Source organism: Plectropomus leopardus, chromosome 12 (genome assembly GCF_008729295.1).
Source record: "Plectropomus leopardus isolate mb chromosome 12, YSFRI_Pleo_2.0, whole genome shotgun sequence".
Taxonomy (NCBI): Eukaryota; Metazoa; Chordata; class Actinopteri; order Perciformes; family Serranidae; genus Plectropomus; species Plectropomus leopardus.
In genome coordinates this window covers 10073523-10093191 of record NC_056474.1, presented here as the reverse complement: position 1 = coordinate 10093191, position 19669 = coordinate 10073523, and the positions used below count along the sequence as shown (strand labels likewise).

General features: G+C 37.7%; 2 protein-coding genes across 2 annotated transcripts; one reads left to right on the top strand and one right to left on the bottom strand.

Moving 5' to 3' along the window:
- Positions 1-2495: 2495 nt before the first annotated feature.
- LOC121951084 (guanylate kinase-like) lies at positions 2496-5176 on the top strand. The gene is made up of 6 exons (XM_042497296.1): positions 2496-2645; positions 3295-3408; positions 4297-4338; positions 4442-4677; positions 4833-4917; positions 5002-5176. The coding sequence occupies exons 1-6, from the start codon at positions 2522-2524 to the stop codon at positions 5109-5111; spliced, it is 711 nt and encodes a 236-aa protein (XP_042353230.1). The 5' UTR covers positions 2496-2521; the 3' UTR covers positions 5112-5176.
- A 1843-nt stretch (positions 5177-7019) lies between these two features.
- Positions 7020-19369, bottom strand: LOC121951085 (guanylate kinase-like). The gene is made up of 7 exons (XM_042497297.1): positions 19247-19369; positions 9652-9765; positions 8721-8762; positions 8382-8617; positions 8139-8223; positions 7970-8054; positions 7020-7099 (listed from the first exon to the last, which is right to left on the bottom strand). Exons 1-7 carry the CDS (start codon positions 19278-19280, stop codon positions 7033-7035), a joined length of 663 nt encoding a protein of 220 aa, XP_042353231.1. The 5' UTR covers positions 19281-19369; the 3' UTR covers positions 7020-7032.
- Positions 19370-19669: the final 300 nt, after the last annotated feature.

Below are 19669 nucleotides of genomic sequence, written 5' to 3'. Positions count from 1 at the left end.
TCAACACTGCATGAGTTCTTCTGCTTACAACCTTTTTTGGGGTCCTGGCCCACGGCACAAAACCTACTCTTAAATTGAGTTTAGGGGGTGTTATCTATGCTAATAGGAGATTTAGGATTAAGTGGGATTCAGCAGTGAACACACCTAAATTTCAATGTGTTTAAGAACATTTTGTGCACCTGGGGTTTACTCCTCTGATATTTTCTCTTACCAGAAAATTAGGAGAAATTTAAGAGAATGTTTCTGCATGAGGCCCAGTGGTAGGAAGATAACAGCTTAATTTCTCAGTCCACTATTTCAATGCAATATCATTCAGGAAGGCAGGGTGGGAACAAAGCACAAGAGGGTGAATTGCATGACCCAATGCAAAGTTTATTTGAGTAATTCATAAAAAATTCATATATTCTCAGTATTTTACGGCAGCAATACCCTGAAATATGTTGATATTATTTAACGGCCATATCGTCCACCCCTAGCCTTTACCCACTTAGTCATTATTATCCACATTACTGATGATTTTTTATAAATGTGGAAATATTTTGTGAAAGCACCAATAGTTTACCCCTCAATATTACCACAAAATTGGTATCAATTTATTTGTTTAGAAATGTCAAGATGTAGATTGAATCTCCATATCACCTAGGCCCAGCTTTGGTAAAGAATTTGCACTCCATATGAAAATAGCAGGCAATGTTTGATTGCCAGAAAATTAATCAGCAAGAATTTAGATTCTTTCTATTGTTTAGGTCATTTATCAAGCAAAAATCTCAACATTTTCTGATTGCAGCTTCTCATATGTGAGGATTACTTGCTTTTTATGTTACATATATCACTGTCAGTTCTATATCTTTGGGTTTTGAAACTGGTTTTAGTCAGACAAAAAAACCTAAAACTCCCTGGTCTCTTTCAGCGATTAACCCTTGCACTGAAGATATAATCAGTATTAAAAATAATATTTTTTGCAGCCTTTATTGTCCCCATATGGTAAAATAAAGCTGATGATAATTGCCCAATTAAATTCATAGATGGCTTTGGAAATGCTGAGGTGGAGGGTTGGGGTTGGGTATGATTATTGTTCCAGGACAGGACTCTAAAAATAATTAGGCTACTTCACTGGGTTCTAAAAAAGGAAACTGGCCATGTTGCTGTTTACTGGACACATTCAAGAGGCAATGGAGAATGACTCTTGTCATGTGCACCTGCAAAGACAACCTCACTGCATCTGGTTTGCTTAGAAACAAGAAGGCTTATAATGCTGTGACTTTAGCCTAAGACCTCAGAGACGGGCCAAACTCCAGTACAATTTACTTTTTTTTTTTTTTTAAATCATTTATATATTTATATATTTCATTTGTAATTTGGTGCATGTCATCATGTCATATGGATTACCTAATTTCCTGACCAATCGCAAACTTGTCTGAAACCTGACATTGATGTAAGTAACAGGCCTATAGCCAGTAATAATAATGATTGATATTAGTTTTCACTGTGTTTCTTTTACTTGCTCAATAGCACAGCTATAGCTGGTTTCCGGTGATCATTTCTGTTAGGAAGATTCTCACAGTTGTTATTGAGAACCAGCTGAATTCTGGTTATACTACATTGGTTTCTTGACCTGTAGAAAAGACAATAACCTAAAAGTTACTTAGAAGAAAGAAGGGTTGTTTCAGCATTTAGTAAAGGATAAGATAATCATTTATTTACTTTTATTAGACCCAAATTAGAAAAAATTGTATCATTAAGGGGGACAAAGAGAACAGTGCAACACATGAAGTGTCAGTAAATAAAAAGCAAAATAATAAGTAAAATATAGTATTACAGAATTATTATCAGTTACGATGGCTATGGATGCACAATATTGGATTTTTTGCAGATATCCGATATGCTGATACATAGTAATTGATTTGGCCATTAATCACTGCCGATATTGATACATCCACTTTTTTCCCCACCTGATTTTAGCGATCATCCATTTTCTCCTGTATTGGAATTCATATATCATACCATATGATATCATATATTCATCATATGATGCATACCCTTATTGTGATGGCCAACCAGCAGATGGAGACATAAAATACAATACAACATACAGTGTATGTAATATTTGTTCATTGTGCAAAATAAGATAAATATTTAAACTTAGGGTTGATGTTCTATATATGTTGACCATGTCTATTTAAAAAATATAATAATAGAAATATCAGCAGAACTCACTATGAAGATAAAATACCAATATTTAATTTAAAGCCAATATCAATCAATACTGATTCTCAGGGTATTTTGGGGTTGAACAAAAGTTTAATAAATTGAAGTATGTGTAAAAAGTCTCCCTTTTAAAAATAACTAAAATAAAGGTAAGACTCTCTGTCCAGTTATGTTTTTTGAACACCGTAGATAAGTAAATGAGCACTGTATAACTGTTTTTTCTTTTATTATTTATAAAAAATTGCAATTATTCAGACAGATATTTATTTTATTCATATTTTGAAACTGGTATACTGTTGCAACCCTTGAAAGCATGGCCCTGCCCTCTCTTTGTCTCTCCTCCCTCCCGCTCTTGTACTCAGTCTGCCTGCACACAGTCACACCCTCTCTGTTCACTTCAATTTTCCTTTTGCTTGAGCTGTGTGTCTCGAGAAAAGGTAAGGGGGAACACTACAGGCTTTACTTCATTCTTCACGTGAGTGGCTTATCTAAGAAATGTTAATGAAAGAAAAGTTGTGTAGAACATCTCAGTATGGAGAAGGTAAGATGTTGAAGTAGCTATTTTGCCAAAGTGTAGTTCAGATACTATGCTTATAGGTTTGTCAGTGATTGTTTGGGGTTTTTTTGCATTATGTAGTTTTTAGGGAGTTTTAAGTACTCATTTATTTCAATATGAGTCCCTGTGTCTATTAAAAGCAGTTTTTCCTCTCTGCCTCTCCTGTCTTCCTGCCATCACAAGCAGAGCAGGCTCTCCAGTTAGAGGGTAATTGCTCCTGCACCATGGTAACCTCATGACTTGCCAACCCGTTGATTGCTCTAGTGGGAGGTGTTTTGGTCTCATTATTTGGCCCTCCTTTAAGAACCCCCGGCTTATCATTTTATCATGCTTATCCCACCAGGGCGAGACTTGTCTGAGCACGTTAATTCGCTGTAATGTTGTGAAGTCTTTTTAAAGCAACATGTTTGTGCACGGACAGATGTGGTCCGAAATGACTCATGCCATTAGATTCCAGTGGGCATGTGTCATCCCTCCAGCCTGGCCCAAGTTTTTCCTCCACTGAACTCTCCTCTCCACCTCTCCTGCAGCTATGGCTGGACCCAGGCCTGTGGTGCTCAGCGGCCCGTCCGGGGCAGGGAAGAGCACTCTGCTGAAGATGCTCATGGAAGAATATCAGAGTGTCTTTGGCTTCAGCGTCTCCCGTAAGTGCGCCACTCTATACCAAAGCATTTAACATCGATTTCGGTGGTGTTCTCACTAGTGTAGCACAATTAATTGAAATGAATAAAATTGTCGAAGTGCCTTAAAGCTGAGTGCAATGTACATATCACACTGGGTAAAGTTTGGTAAAGATAAAATGTGTCATAACATGCCATTATACATGAAGCGTTGAGGAGATGAGGCTCGCAGAATCTGTGACTTCATTAAAATCACTTCTTAAAAACCATTTTTATAGACTTGCTGTCATGTGATGTCATCTATTTTAATTTGTCTTTTGATTTATCTTTTATTCTGTCTTGATCGTGTTTAGTTCTATTATTACAATTATTTCCGTGTTTACTGCTTATATTCTTTGAATTGCATTTACTTTTATCTTTGTCACTATCTATTCTATCTTCCATCAGATATGTTTTTGTCTCACATCGCTTGTTTAATTCTATCTCAAATTTTGTCTGGCCATAGTTTGGCATTACTGTTCTTCCGCTTTGCCTTCTTTGTCAAGTTTTTAAAAGGTGCTTTATAAAATTATTGTTATTATTACTATTAATATTATTATTAGTAGTATTACAGAGATGCTTCCGTCTACAAATCATATTCCAGACATATGCTGCCATGCTTGTTTGGTACAGACCTAAGCAAAAATCACATAATTATCTTATTTATTTGTTTGTATGTTTATTTTTATTTATTTTTTACATTATTTTTTCAGTGAAAATGAAATGCAAAAATAACCATTCTTACTGAAACTGTAACTCATTTCGCAATATCTTGAAGAATAATCGCAATTTATTTTTATTTTTGCAGAATGTGCAGCCCTCAGTTTAGTGATTCAGTACAGATGATGACATAAATGTCTTCTCAATTCTCAGATACAACAAGAAATCCTCGACCTGGAGAAGTGGATGGCAAAGGTACAGGTTTTTCCTCTTTCATAACCATCGTAACACGAAACCATTTTTAAAATCAGGAATATTGTTGCTTTCTATATCTGTACTCTCCTTTTGTGGGTTTCAGATTACCATTATGTCACGCGCGAGGTGATGCAAACAGGAATTGACAACAACGAATTCATTGAGAGCGCAGAGTTTTCAGGGAACATGTACGGGACGAGTAAAGCTGCTGTACAAGACGTCCAGGCCAAGAACCTTATCTGTATACTTGACATTGACATGCAAGGTGTGAGGAACATCAAAAGGACAGACCTCAGTCCCATCTACATCTCTATCCAGCCACCGTCCATGGCTATCCTGGTAAGCAAAGATAAGAAATGCATTTCATTGAATTGACAGAAGTTTCTATTTTTCCTGTCAGAGTGGAGTTTTTGGGTGTTACCTGCTTTGTACCACAGCGGTCGTAGAGGGTTTGGATTAGTAATATTGCTGAATACCTTCCTGTATTGTTTCAGGAGAATCGTTTAAGACTCCGAAAAACAGAGTCAGAGGAGAGCCTCCAGAGGCGTTTACATGCAGCTAAAGTGGACATGGAGTTAAGTAAGTCTTAATTGTTTGTTTGCAAAAATGTAACCACATAAGCATTAAAAATGTGACTCTGAACATAATATTATCTCCTCGTAGGTAAAGAACCTGGCATGTTTGATGTCGTAATTATCAATGATAATTTGGATGAAGCTTATGGGCACTTAAAAAATGCTCTTCTTGAGGTGAGTTATTATTGCAGTCCATGACATTAGATAATTAACATGCATTACAGCATTGTTTATGATGCACTGATTTGAGCATCAACAAATCAGGGTTCCCACGGTCACTGAAAACCTCCTTTACATAGATTTATAGTGGGTTATTTTACGAGGAGTTCACACACAATTCTCTAAATCCATGATTTGATCAGGTTTTTGACTTTAAGGTCACAATACTATTTGATTTCGGATTTAAACATTTTTTTCAGCAATTAATTGCCATTGTTGGACTGTAAAGTGTTAACTTTTAGGGATCAAACAAATCATTGATTTTATACCCAGACAGCTATCATTTGTGTTTTCATACTCTTTAAAAAGGTAGATTGTATGGTATGACAATAATAATTTATTGTGAGCAAATTTGCTTGATTTGCCCAAACATTAGCAAGAAATCAGAAAAAAATATTAGAAGAAAATTACCTGAAACTCTGAAAAGTTGTAAATGTATAGTTATTAGTGTTTCAAATCGTTCATGTGTCACACATTGTTGTATGCGACATTTGACATGGAAATTTAAAACTGGTATACCGCATGGACCAGTATACCACCCAGCACTATCTAAAGAACACGCTGCCCACCAGCAAAGTAAAGAGGCGAAATCATTCTAAAAACAATGTACAATTAAACTGATTTCAATTTTAGGTGGCTTTAAACATAATCTACTTCCTGACGTGGTGGGTTAAAACAGATTGGAACGGATTGATAAACATGTTTATCTGATTTGTGCATCATTGCTTTAAATGTCGTAGTTAATGGATTAGATTTGTCTGGATTACTGTCAACAAATCTACCCGTTTGGGTGCATTATAAAATAATTGTTTTTCCTTCTCTAGGAGATTAATATGAGTCAAGAATGTCAACTGTCTTCGTAGGAGGACAGCAGAATCCAGATCCTTTTGTGCCACCCAGCCACTCCTTAAAACACAGAAACCACAGGCCCTCATTCCAGCGTGAACATTCCCCTTAGATGGTGGTCTTTGAAATCAATTCCCATTGTGGACACCACAGATTTTCTTAGGTTTTATATGGTGGTTAGAGCGTAGTTATGAGCAAAGTAATATACTGTATGTGGTAACTTTTTTTTTTATGTGCTTTCCATATTTTTATTTTCATTTATATTAGAGATACTCAATAAGCTTACTTGATATTGGGACTGTCATGGAGAAATTGCATTATGCTCAGTTAGATAGGGTTTATTTACACAGAGGTTACTGCTTGCATCTTTGTCCTCTCTCAACCTGGATAACAAACAGGGAGTGACATAAATCATTTCATCCTGTGGATTATCTGGTACTTTCGAGGGTTTTGGTGATAGGTAGTGTATGGATCTTGATGAGTGTGTGTATGTTATGCAACGCTTTTTGAGTCACCAGTATTTAATGTGGTGGGAAATAGATTTCAAGAGGGGAAAAACTCATCTGCCAAATTCAGCATTACAAATGTTTCTGCTGAAAAAAACATGGCTGTTTACAATCAAGGTATCCATACACTACCTTTCACCAAACCCTCGAAAGACCAGTTAATCCACATGATGAAATGAGTTATGTCACTCCCTGTTTGTGTTAGTCCAGGTTGATGAGAGGACAAAGAAGCAAGCAGTAACTCTGTGTTAAATAAACCCTATCTAACAGAGCATAATGCATATCACCATGACAGTCAGATATCAAGTAAGCATTATTGGAGTATCTCTTCATATAAATGAAAATAAAAATATGGAAAGCACAGTAAAAAAAAAAGTTACACTTACAGTATATACTTTGCTCATAACTACCTCTAAACACCATATAAAACCTAAAAATCTGTGTGTCCACAATGGGGATGTTTGAGTTTCACAGACCACCATCTAAGGGAATGTTCACGGCTGGAATGGAGGCCTGTGGTTCTGTGTTTAAGGAGTGGCTGGGTGGCACTAAAAGGAGTCAGGATCCTGCTGTCTCCTACGAAGACATGTTGACTTTCTTGACCATATTAATCTCCTAGAGAAGGAAAAACAATATTTTATAATGCTCCCAAAACGGGTAGGTATTGTTGGACAGGTAATACAGACAAATCTAAATCAATTAACTACGACATTTAAAGCAAGGATGCACAAATCAGATAAAAATGTTTAATTCAATCCGTTCAATCTGTTTTTAACCCACACGTCATGAAGTTGGTTAGTTTATAGCCACCTAAAATGAAATCAGTTTAATTGTACATTGTTTTTAGAATGATTTCACCTCTTTACTTTGCTGGTGGGCAGCGTGTTCTTTAAATAGTGCTGGGTGGTATACTGGTCCATGCGGTATACCAGTTTTAAATTTCCATGTCAAATGTCGCATACAACAATGTGTGACACATGAACGATTTGAAACACTAATAACTATACATTTACAACTTTTCAGAGTTTCAGGTAATTTTCTTCTAATATTTTTTTGATTTCTTGCTAATGTTTGGGCAAATCAAGCAAATTTGCTCACAATAAATTATTATTGTCATACCATGCAATCTACCTTTTTAAAGAGTATGAAAACACAAATGATAGCTGTCTGGGTATAAAATCAATGATTTGTTTGATCACTAAAAGTAAACACTTTACAGTCCAACAATGGCAATTAATTGCTGAAAAAAATGTTTAAATCCGAAATCAAATAGTATTGTGACCTTAAAGTCAAAAACCTGATCAAATCATGGATTTAGAGAATTGTGTGTGAACTCCTCATAAAATAACCCACTATAAATCTATGTAAAGGAGGTTTTCAGTGACCGTGGGAACCCTGATTTGTTGATGCTCAAATCAGTGCATCATAAACAATGCTGTAATGCATGTTAATTATCTAATGTCATGGACTGCAATAATAACTCACCTCAAGAAGAGATTTTTTAAGTGCCCATAAGCTTCATCCAAATTATCATTGATAATTACGACATCAAACATGCCAGGTTCTTTACCTACGAGGAGATAATATTATGTTCAGAGTCACATTTTTAATGCTTATGTGGTTACATTTTTGCAAACAAACAATTAAGACTTACTTAACTCCATGTCCACTTTAGCTGCATGTAAACGCCTCTGGAGGCTCTCCTCTGACTCTGTTTTTCGGAGTCTTAAACGATTCTCCTGAAACAATACAGGAAGGTATTCAGCAATATTACTAATCCAAACCCTCTACGACCGCTGTGGTACAAAGCAGGTAACACCCAAAAACTCCACTCTGACAGGAAAAATAGAAACTTCTGTCAATTCAATTTAAATGCATTTCCCTTATCTTTGCTTACCAGGATAGCCATGGACGGTGGCTGGATAGAGATGTAGATGGGACTGAGGTCTGTCCTTTTGATGTTCCTCACACCTTGCATGTCAATGTCAAGTATACAGATAAGGTTCTTGGCCTGGACGTCTTGTACAGCAGCTTTACTCGTCCCGTACATGTTCCCTGAAAACTCTGCGCTCTCAATGAATTCGTTGTTGTCAATTCCTGTTTGCATCACCTCGCGCGTGACATAATGGTAATCTGAAACCCACAAAAGGAGAGTACAGATATAGAAAGCAACAATATTCCTGATTTTAAAAATGGTTTCGTGTTACGATGGTTATGAAAGAGGAAAAACCTGTACCTTTGCCATCCACTTCTCCAGGTCGAGGATTTCTTGTTGTATCTGAGAATTGAGAAGACATTTTATGTCATCATCTGTACTGAATCACTAAACTGAGGGCTGCACATTCTGCAAAAATAAAAATAAATTGCGATTATTCTTCAAGATATTGCGAAATGAGTTACAGTTTCAGTAAGAATGGTTATTTTTGCATTTCATTTTCACTGAAAAAATAATGTAAAAAATAAATAAAAATAAACATACAAACAAATAAATAAGATAATTATGTGATTTTTGCTTAGGTCTGTACCAAACAAGCATGGCTGCATATGTCTGGAATATGATTTGTAGACGGAAGCATCTCTGTAATACTACTAATAATAATATTAATAGTAATAATAACAATAATTTTATAAAGCACCTTTTAAAAACTTGACAAAGAAGGCAAAGCGGAAGAACAGTAATGCCAAACTATGGCCAGACAAAATTTGAGATAGAATTAAACAAGCGATGTGAGACAAAAACATATCTGATGGAAGATAGAATAGATAGTGACAAAGATAAAAGTAAATGCAATTCAAAGAATATAAGCAGTAAACACGGAAATAATTGTAATAATAGAACTAAACACGATCAAGACAGAATAAAAGATAAATCAAAAGACAAATTAAAATAGATGACATCACATGACAGCAAGTCTATAAAAATGGTTTTTAAGAAGTGATTTTAATGAAGTCACAGATTCTGCGAGCCTCATCTCCTCAACGCTTCATGTATAATGGCATGTTATGACACATTTTATCTTTACCAAACTTTACCCAGTGTGATATGTACATTGCACTCAGCTTTAAGGCACTTCGACAATTTTATTCATTTCAATTAATTGTGCTACACTAGTGAGAACACCACCGAAATCGATGTTAAATGCTTTGGTATAGAGTGGCGCACTTACGGGAGACGCTGAAGCCAAAGACACTCTGATATTCTTCCATGAGCATCTTCAGCAGAGTGCTCTTCCCTGCCCCGGACGGGCCGCTGAGCACCACAGGCCTGGGTCCAGCCATAGCTGCAGGAGAGGTGGAGAGGAGAGTTCAGTGGAGGAAAAACTTGGGCCAGGCTGGAGGGATGACACATGCCCACTGGAATCTAATGGCATGAGTCATTTCGGACCACATCTGTCCGTGCACAAACATGTTGCTTTAAAAAGACTTCACAACATTACAGCGAATTAACGTGCTCAGACAAGTCTCGCCCTGGTGGGATAAGCATGATAAAATGATAAGCCGGGGGTTCTTAAAGGAGGGCCAAATAATGAGACCAAAACACCTCCCACTAGAGCAATCAACGGGTTGGCAAGTCATGAGGTTACCATGGTGCAGGAGCAATTACCCTCTAACTGGAGAGCCTGCTCTGCTTGTGATGGCAGGAGACAGGAGAGGCAGAGAGGAAAAACTGCTTTTAATAGACACAGGGACTCATATTGAAATAAATGAGTACTTAAAACTCCCTAAAAACTACATAATGCAAAAAAACCCCAAACAATCACTGACAAACCTATAAGCATAGTATCTGAACTACACTTTGGCAAAATAGCTACTTCAACATCTTACCTTCTCCATACTGAGATGTTCTACACAACTTTTCTTTCATTAACATTTCTTAGATAAGCCACTCACGTGAAGAATGAAGTAAAGCCTGTAGTGTTCCCCCTTACCTTTTCTCGAGACACACAGCTCAAGCAAAAGGAAAATTGAAGTGAACAGAGAGGGTGTGACTGTGTGTAGGCAGACTGAGTACAAGAGCGGGAGGGAGGAGAGACAAAGAGAGGGCAGGGCCGTGCTTTCAAGGGTTGCAACAGTATACCAGTTTCAAAATATGAATAAAATAAATATCTGTCTGAATAATTGCAATTTTTTTATAAATAATAAAAGAAAAAAACGGTTATACAGTGCTCATTTACTTATCTACGGTGTTCAAAAAACATAACTGGACAGAGAGTCTTACCTTTATTTTAGTTATTTTTAAAAGGGAGACTTTTTACACATACTTCAATTTATTAAACTTTTGTTCAACCCCAAAATACCCTGAGAATCAGTATTGATTGATATTGGCTTTAAATTAAATATTGGTATTTTACTTCATAGTGAGTTCTGCTGATATTTCTATTATTATATTTTTTAAATAGACATGGTCAACATATATAGAACATCAACCCTAAGTTTAAATATTTATCTTATTTTGCACAATGAACAAATATTACATACACTGTATGTTGTATTGTATTTTATGTCTCCATCTGCTGGTTGGCCATCACAATAAGGGTATGCATCATATGATGAATATATGATATCATATGGTATGATATATGAATTCCAATACAGGAGAAAATGGATGATCGCTAAAATCAGGTGGGGAAAAAAGTGGATGTATCAATATCGGCAGTGATTAATGGCCAAATCAATTGCTATGTATCAGCATATCGGATATCTGCAAAAAATCCAATATTGTGCATCCATAGCCATCGTAACTGATAATAATTCTGTAATACTATATTTTACTTATTATTTTGCTTTTTATTTACTGACACTTCATGTGTTGCACTGTCCTCTTTGTCCCCCTTAATGATACAATTTTTTCTAATTTGGGTCTAATAAAAGTAAATAAATGATTATCTTATCCTATACTAAATGCTGAAACAACCCTTCTTTCTTCTAAGTAACTTTTAGGTTATTGTCTTTTCTACAGGTCAAGAAACCAATGTAGTATAACCAGAATTCAGCTGGTTCTCAATAACAACTGTGAGAATCTTCCTAACAGAAATGATCACCGGAAACCAGCTATAGCTGTGCTATTGAGCAAGTAAAAGAAACACAGTGAAAACTAATATCAATCATTATTATTACTGGCTATAGGCCTGTTACTTACATCAATGTCAGGTTTCAGACAAGTTTGCGATTGGTCAGGAAATTAGGTAATCCATATGACATGATGACATGCACCAAATTACAAATGAAATATATAAATATATATAAATGATTTAAAAAAAAAAAAAAAGTAAATTGTACTGGAGTTTGGCCCGTCTCTGAGGTCTTAGGCTAAAGTCACAGCATTATAAGCCTTCTTGTTTCTAAGCAAACCAGATGCAGTGAGGTTGTCTTTGCAGGTGCACATGACAAGAGTCATTCTCCATTGCCTCTTGAATGTGTCCAGTAAACAGCAACATGGCCAGTTTCCTTTTTTAGAACCCAGTGAAGTAGCCTAATTATTTTTAGAGTCCTGTCCTGGAACAATAATCATCCCCAACCCCAACCCTCCACCTCAGCATTTCCAAAGCCATCTATGAATTTAATTGGGCAATTATCATCAGCTTTATTTTACCATATGGGGACAATAAAGGCTGCAAAAAATATTATTTTTAATACTGATTATATCTTCAGTGCAAGGGTTAATCGCTGAAAGAGACCAGGGAGTTTTAGGTTTTTTTGTCTGACTAAAACCAGTTTCAAAACCCAAAGATATAGAACTGACAGTGATATATGTAACATAAAAAGCAAGTAATCCTCACATATGAGAAGCTGCAATCAGAAAATGTTGAGTATTTTTGCTTGATAAATGACCTAAACAATAGAAAGAATCTAAATTCTTGCTGATTAATTTTCTGGCAATCAAACATTGCCTGCTATTTTCATATGGAGTGCAAATTCTTTACCAAAGCTGGGCCTAGGTGATATGGAGATTCAATCTACATCTTGACATTTCTAAACAAATAATAAATTGATACCAATTTTGTGGTAATATTGAGGGGTAAACTATTGGTGCTTTCACAAAATATTTCCACATTTATAAAAAATCATCAGTAATGTGGATATAATGACTAAGTGGGTAAAGGCTAGGGGTGGACGATATGGCCGTTAAATAATATCAACATATTTCAGGGTATTGCTGCCGTAAAATACTGAGAATATATGAATTTTAATTTTAGGAACATACAATTGCAAAAAGAGAAGAAGTGCTATACTTGTATATGCCAACAGAAATGTAGTTCGCCTTCAAATATTCAGTAATACTGTAGTCAGTAGTACTGACTTAAAGTTACCTGGCAGTACTTTAGTATGTAAACAAATGAGATTCCGATTTTGTATAAAATATATATATTACAAAAACACACACGCACATATATATGTGACTTGTTGTCACCACCTGAACTTGTATGTTCTGCTATTTCTCCTCCCCTCTTCTTGCTATAGCGTGTCACTCAGCACTGACGATCAGACCAGCCTGCGCGTGCACGTGCACACGCACGCGCACACATACACACACACGCATTTATTTTGACAGGCTGTTATGTTACGATGACTATCACACCCTTGTTGTTGCTGAATATAAGGGTACAAAACAACTGTGTCAACAAGTTGCACCATACTCTTAGATGAAGCTGCTGAAGGCCTTGGAATTCATCAGGAACCAGAAGACCAGGCCCTCTGCACTGCCTGGCAAGAGGTTCGTCCTTACCATGGAGCTACAGTGTCGTTCTCCGTGGCCTCAGCAACAACGCAAATCCTTCCAGATCAAGAGGATGTTCACTGCAAAGGGACTCAGCCTCACCCACCATAAAGCCTCAAAGCTCTGCAGGAGAAGTACCTGCCATTGCCAAGCCTAAAGGAGGAACAGCCTTTGCTGCTCATCAGGCCACTTACCCGCATCTCAACACTCTGAAGGAAACTGTATGCCTAGGCCCTGGTGGACCTGCAGTCATACAACCAGACCTGGGTGTGGGCTCTACAAGGCCAATCAAGATTCCTGCATCAATGTGTGACTCCGCAGCAGTGCTTTCTCCCCTCCTGTACCCCTCCTGAAGCCAAGCTCTTCAAGAATGTGGCAAAACTGAGGCAACTGGATACCTTGCCGTACCAAAGTGAGCATCTCATGACCAGATCGAAGCAGGATGCAAGACCATGACGATGCAGACCATGCAACGGCTTGACGAGAAGACAATCAGGGTTGAAGACGACGGGATCAGATGATATGCCCCCCCCATGTCAATACACCAATGTCACCTACAAAAGCTAAGAAGAGCAGCCATTTGTGGTTCATCCCACAACACATGGGCCACCACAACGAAAAAAGGATACGATAGTCTTTAACTGCTCCTTCACGTTCAATGGCCAAGATGGCCAAGACGCTATGATATAGAGATGCCCAATTGCCATCAGCAGTGATGTGAAAGGGAGGTTGCACCAACTGTGCCTGCTGGAAGAAGACGGACCCTTCCTTTGGTTTCTGTGGCCTGACATGAAGGTAGATGAACAACCAACAGTCTATGAGTGGCAGGTACTCCCCTTTGGGACAACACGCAGCCTGTGTTGTGCCATCTTTGCACTCCAAGCACATGTCCAGAGACATGTCCTCCCCCCCTGAAGAGTGAGCTAAGTAGTTGGTGGGTTGTATGCAAACCCCTCTCGTGGGGGGTGGGTTTGAACTGAGGAGCGCACTCCTCTTGGACTCGTATGGCAGTGCAAGTCTGACACACTGCAGTACAAGCACCACCAGAGTGAAAGTCCAGAGCCTACCATGCGCAACATTTATCGACTTCTTGCCCAACAATACAATCCTCTGGGATTCATAATCCCATATACCACGAGAGCCAAATTCGTGCAACGTCTTTGGGACAAGAAAAGGAGATGGGGCGATTCTCACCTACCTGAAGACTTACTCTAAGCCTGGCAGTTGTGGGAAAGTGAGCCTTCCCAGCTTTCACAGATAACATTGAGGAGGTACTATACCAACCATAGTCGTGAGCACAGCAACAGCAGTCGGAGTATCCATGTGTTCTGCGACACCTCTGAGCGTGCGTATGAGTCCATAGCATACCTGAGCACTGAAGAAGACAAGTCCAGGTAGCTTTCTTGGCTGCAAGATCAAGAGACGCACCCAAGAAACAACTCTAAATCCCCTGGTTGGAACTGTGTGGAGCCTTGACAGGAGCACAGTCGGCTTCTGTAATAAAGAAGAACTCACTCTTGATATCCAGGATGTGGTATATTGGACAGACTCCACCACAGTACTTAACTGGCTCCAATCCAATTCTTGCCAGTATGAGGTGTTTGTGGGGACCAGGGTTGCAGAAATACAAGAGCTATAAGACCCTGCAGCCTGGCGCTATATCAACTCAGCCACCAATCCTGCAGACGATATCATAGGGGGTAAAACACTGGGTCAGCTTGCTGGGGACAATCGCTGGAGTCAAGGGCCACCCTTTCTTCAGCTACCTGCTACCCACTGGCCGAAGGCACCAGAGGGAGAAGCCACAGAAGAGGTAGATGAGCTGTGGGAGACAGTGTTTTGTGGTCTTCTCATAGGGTCAACCAGTTCCACCATACCTGATATCAGAGACCTCCTGAAAGCCACCACACAGTCGTTACATGGGGCAGCTGACACCACTGCTCTCCCTGATGCAGACGACTTCCACAAAGCAGAGTTGGCACTCCTGACACACGCTCAGATGGAGAGCTTTCCTGAGGAGTTTGAGCTAATCAAATCAGGCAAGACCATTGTGACTGGCCGCAGGTTGTTTACACTCGCTCCTGAATACGATGAGTCCTCTGATCTGATCCATGTGCAAGGTAGACTCCACAGGTGTGACAGCCTGAGCCAGGAAGTTTTGCACCCAGTATTTTTAGACCCCTCTCACCTAGTCACAAAGCTCCTAATCACGCACTTTGACAACCAGTTACATCATCCGGCGGAGGCTGAACATGTCTTCGCTGAGCTGTGCAGGAAGTACAGGATATTGCGAGGCAGGGGGGCAGAGGATTGTTAATTTGACTCTAAAGACAACTACCACACACACACACACACACACACACACACACACACACACACACACACACACACACACACAATCTAAGATAAAGTTTGAAAATCAAGAACTGGACTCTGCCTTTTTTATCATCGAACTCATCTGACCACTGATAGTCCTGACCCGACACCCTGAAGCGATTGCTACCACACAACCTGATACATACTTTCACACACCTATATAAGGCAAATAATAAAAGAGCTAAAAAAATCTGGTAAGGTAAGAAAAAACTTCCCTTCACTGTGATGCAACCTTTAAAACCAGGAAGGAAAAGACAACACTTATGTTATTACAATATCCAAAATCTAACATGTAGTAGTCTCATATCACGATAGACATATAATATAGATATATTGCCCAGCCCTAACTACAACCATAATAATCATTTAATCAATCATGTAATCATTAACTAAACAAAATAATTATTCAAAAAGCCTAATAAGTTTGTTTGTTAATAGATTTATTTCCGTGACTAATGAGGGCCAGTTAATTTATGAACTTAATCATTTAATTCTGATAAAATACTAATTATTTTCATTAATAAAGGTAAAAGTGGCTGAAACTTTGCAAACTTAGAGTTCTGTCTTATTTACTAATGATTTCTGTATCACTGGTTCTGTTATTGCCACTCAGGGTAAATATGTTATTTTAATTAATCACTTGAGGCCATTTATCATTATTTCTGACATACATCAAAAGTAATAAAAAAGAAAGCAAATCAAAAGACAAATGGGTAAACAGGTCGACTTTTTTTTAAAACTGAGGTATTAATAGAGCTTATGAAACTTGCACACAGACAAGAATCAACTATTTGTACTGGACATAGAGCTGCGTGACAGGAAATGAGAGACATGCAGGTTTACAATCAGCAAGAGCTGACCCTTATGAGGCTGCACTGTGCTTAACTTTAATCATGTGCACTGAACCCCATGTGATTGATATTTGCCTAAGGAAAAATTTAAATCATGTGAACTGTATCACGTCTCAGCCGTCTGAGTTCAGGTGTTCAGTCTGAGAGCTAAAACAATAAGATGATTTCATCATTTACTCAATGAACAACATCAGCAACTACTTTTCAAGCAAAATACACTAAAAAGTTCAAAAGTGCTTTCCAGCTTCTCAAATTTGACAATTAAATGCCACTCTTGGTCTTTTTGTTGCATCATATGATAAGAGATAAGAGAATGAGCAAACTGAAAATGTGACCCCAAGCTCTGGGAAACTGTAATTGTGATCCGTTTGTCTAAAAAACAGTTGACTCAACTGTGATCAAAATATGAATTTGTTGAAGCCTTAGAAAGTACAACATACAGTATGTAAAGTTAAAACAGCAGTGTTCAATTTACCCAGAAACAGAGATTTGAGGATAATGTGGGCACAAGTTCTACTAATTTTCCTCCTTTCTCAGTCTCTAGGGCTGTGCTCTCTTCATTTCAACTACAGCATACAAAAACTGCAAAGTAGTACCCTTTATGTTCTGTTATTATAATGTAGTAGTAGACAAGCGTTCACAATCTTGTGCCACAATTACCAAACAGATAAAAAACTACTAGCTCAGGCATTGCAAAGTGCACTTTGACTCACAGCAATAAGGAGGTTATGATTTGCATTGAACTGCTGAATGTATGTTTTTATGGCGGTAAATGCAAACAAGAGGAGCAATCCCAGAAAAAAATGCATGCTTTGTGCATTGATACTGGTGGGTAAGTGCTTTTGGTAACTTTTTAAACATATAATTTGAGTTTAAAAGTATATGCTGAGTAAAATAAACAGGGGTAAAAGTGTGGGGCATTTTATTTTAATGATCGGCAATAAAAATAATCAATCAAAAAGTGCAAAGAAAGTGTCCATGTGGGAGGAACTTTCACTTTGTAAAACCTCAGGGAGCTACTTTTATTTATTCATCTTTAATTTATATGTCTGCTTGATTTTATAAAGAAAGTTGCTGGGAACTTACCACTTATGATGTTGAACTTTTCAGTTTTGATTAAACATTTGATAAAAGTGTTTGTTATATTCAAGTTTTGTTTTTATTGTAAAGGAATATCAGTTATCTGTCTCATTAACTACTAATAAGCAGTATCGGCCGTGAAAAACCAGTATTGGTCAACCCCAAATAAAACAATTATCACTGAATTTACACATTTCTGACGGTCTTTTAACACATCATTTTGTAAAGGTTCTGCATTTTGCTTTAGATATTAGCTGTTTGTTTTTGGTAATGGCTAAGTCGCTTGCTCTTTGCTCGCTGCAATAACTCCAATACTAACCAATATTTCCTTCTTTTTTTTATTCTTTTGAAAAAAGTATGAAACAATGAATATTTTCATTTACATGTCTGGTCATTTGTATGACCCATACCACGTGGGATTATTCTGACACATTAACTGAAATGCAGTAAATATTCCAGAGTCCAGCCAGCATCAGACATCACGGTATGATAAGATCATCAAGTAAACATGAACCACCTCCAGATAAAATACTCCAGGAGGTAAGACACAACAAAATATATATTGACCAAATATATGCATAGATCCATACCAACACAGCCCCTTACGCTCAAAACTCAGCTTCAGACAAAACAAAATAAATAAACTAATCTTAATGCATCACTTCCAAATAGTGTATGTAGATCCAGTTCATAACCCAATCATTTTCATAATGAACAGTCTGATAAATTCAGTTATAAGTGACTTTTCTCCTTCTTTCCCAAGCTTTAAAAAGATAGTCAGACAAAGCAAAAACATTATCAAAGAGATACTTCATTGAGGGGCCATCTTCCATATGAATTAAATCAGGGTCATGATCATTATGCTTTTCAAACAACATTTCCTGTAAATCATGATACATAGGACAATATAAAATAAAATGAATTTCTTTTTCCGCCTCTTTTAACTTGCAGTATTCACAGATTACTTCATCCTCAGACACATCCTTGTATCTCCCTGTTTCAGTGTGTAGTGGTGGTATTCCACATCTTAGCCGTGCAAACAGTGATCTGCGGCTTTTGGCCAGATTAAAACATTTTTCATATTCATAATCATTTTTAAATAAACAGTAAGTTCTCAGTTTTGGCTTCTGCAAGATTTCTTTCACCCATGATTTTGCATACTTATCCCTTATTTGAGATCTAAACTCCTCTAAATCCACATTGGCTAAATTTAGATAGTTTTCCTCATATCCACACTCCTCTAGTAAATCAAATATTTCTGATGCCCATTCACCACTTTAAGACAAATCCCAAAGAAAGATTTTACTAGCCAGTCGGTTGGGTGTTAACTTAAAAAGCCACAGACTCACTATGCTGTATTTATGGTGGAGGAAGGGGGATGCATTTCCCCTGTCACTCAGGGAGATTTGGGGGAAAATATTTGTAATTTTGCGGAGTGTCATGATAAAAAAAAAGAAAGAAAAAAAAGAAAATTTAAGTACAGTCCCTAAGGTTTATGCAGGTAAGTTATCACTGATGGCTCACACCTCGATGTACTGATTAAACTACAGCTAATATTGCATCAGCTAAACTTAATCTTGCTCAGCAAACACACACCAACCACCTTATTCCCTGCACCAGTGCTGCAGAAACCATCTTACTCCTCACACTGAAGGGGATGAATGGCAGCACTATCTACAGTGAGAATGGCAGATAATACAAACACATAAGAAAAAAGACCGTTATCCTCCTTCCTACCTGACAACGCCCTGGAAAAATATCTCATGAACATCGGGAGTTACTTATTCCCAGATCTTTGGACGGTGTCCGGATGATTTTCTCCCTCCTCTGCTCTGTGTTTCTGCTGGAAGAGCCATTAAGGAAGTTGTGCCTCCTACGTCATCGATGCGGGCCAAAACATCAGCACGTTATGTTCACGAGCGTCGGAAAAAAACAAACAGAAACGTGGATATACTTGGGATTATTAGCTAAAGAAAATACAGCATACAAAGGCGGCCATTATAAATATATATGTATTTGACTCACTGGTAGGCGCAGTTTCTTCCTTAATTGGGAGAAATATGTGCATTGTTAATGCTTTATTTTTGATTTTTTGACCGCAAGGTAACGCTAGCTATGTAGCATAGCCTTGATTAAGTTGAGCGCTGTTTTGTCAAGCTG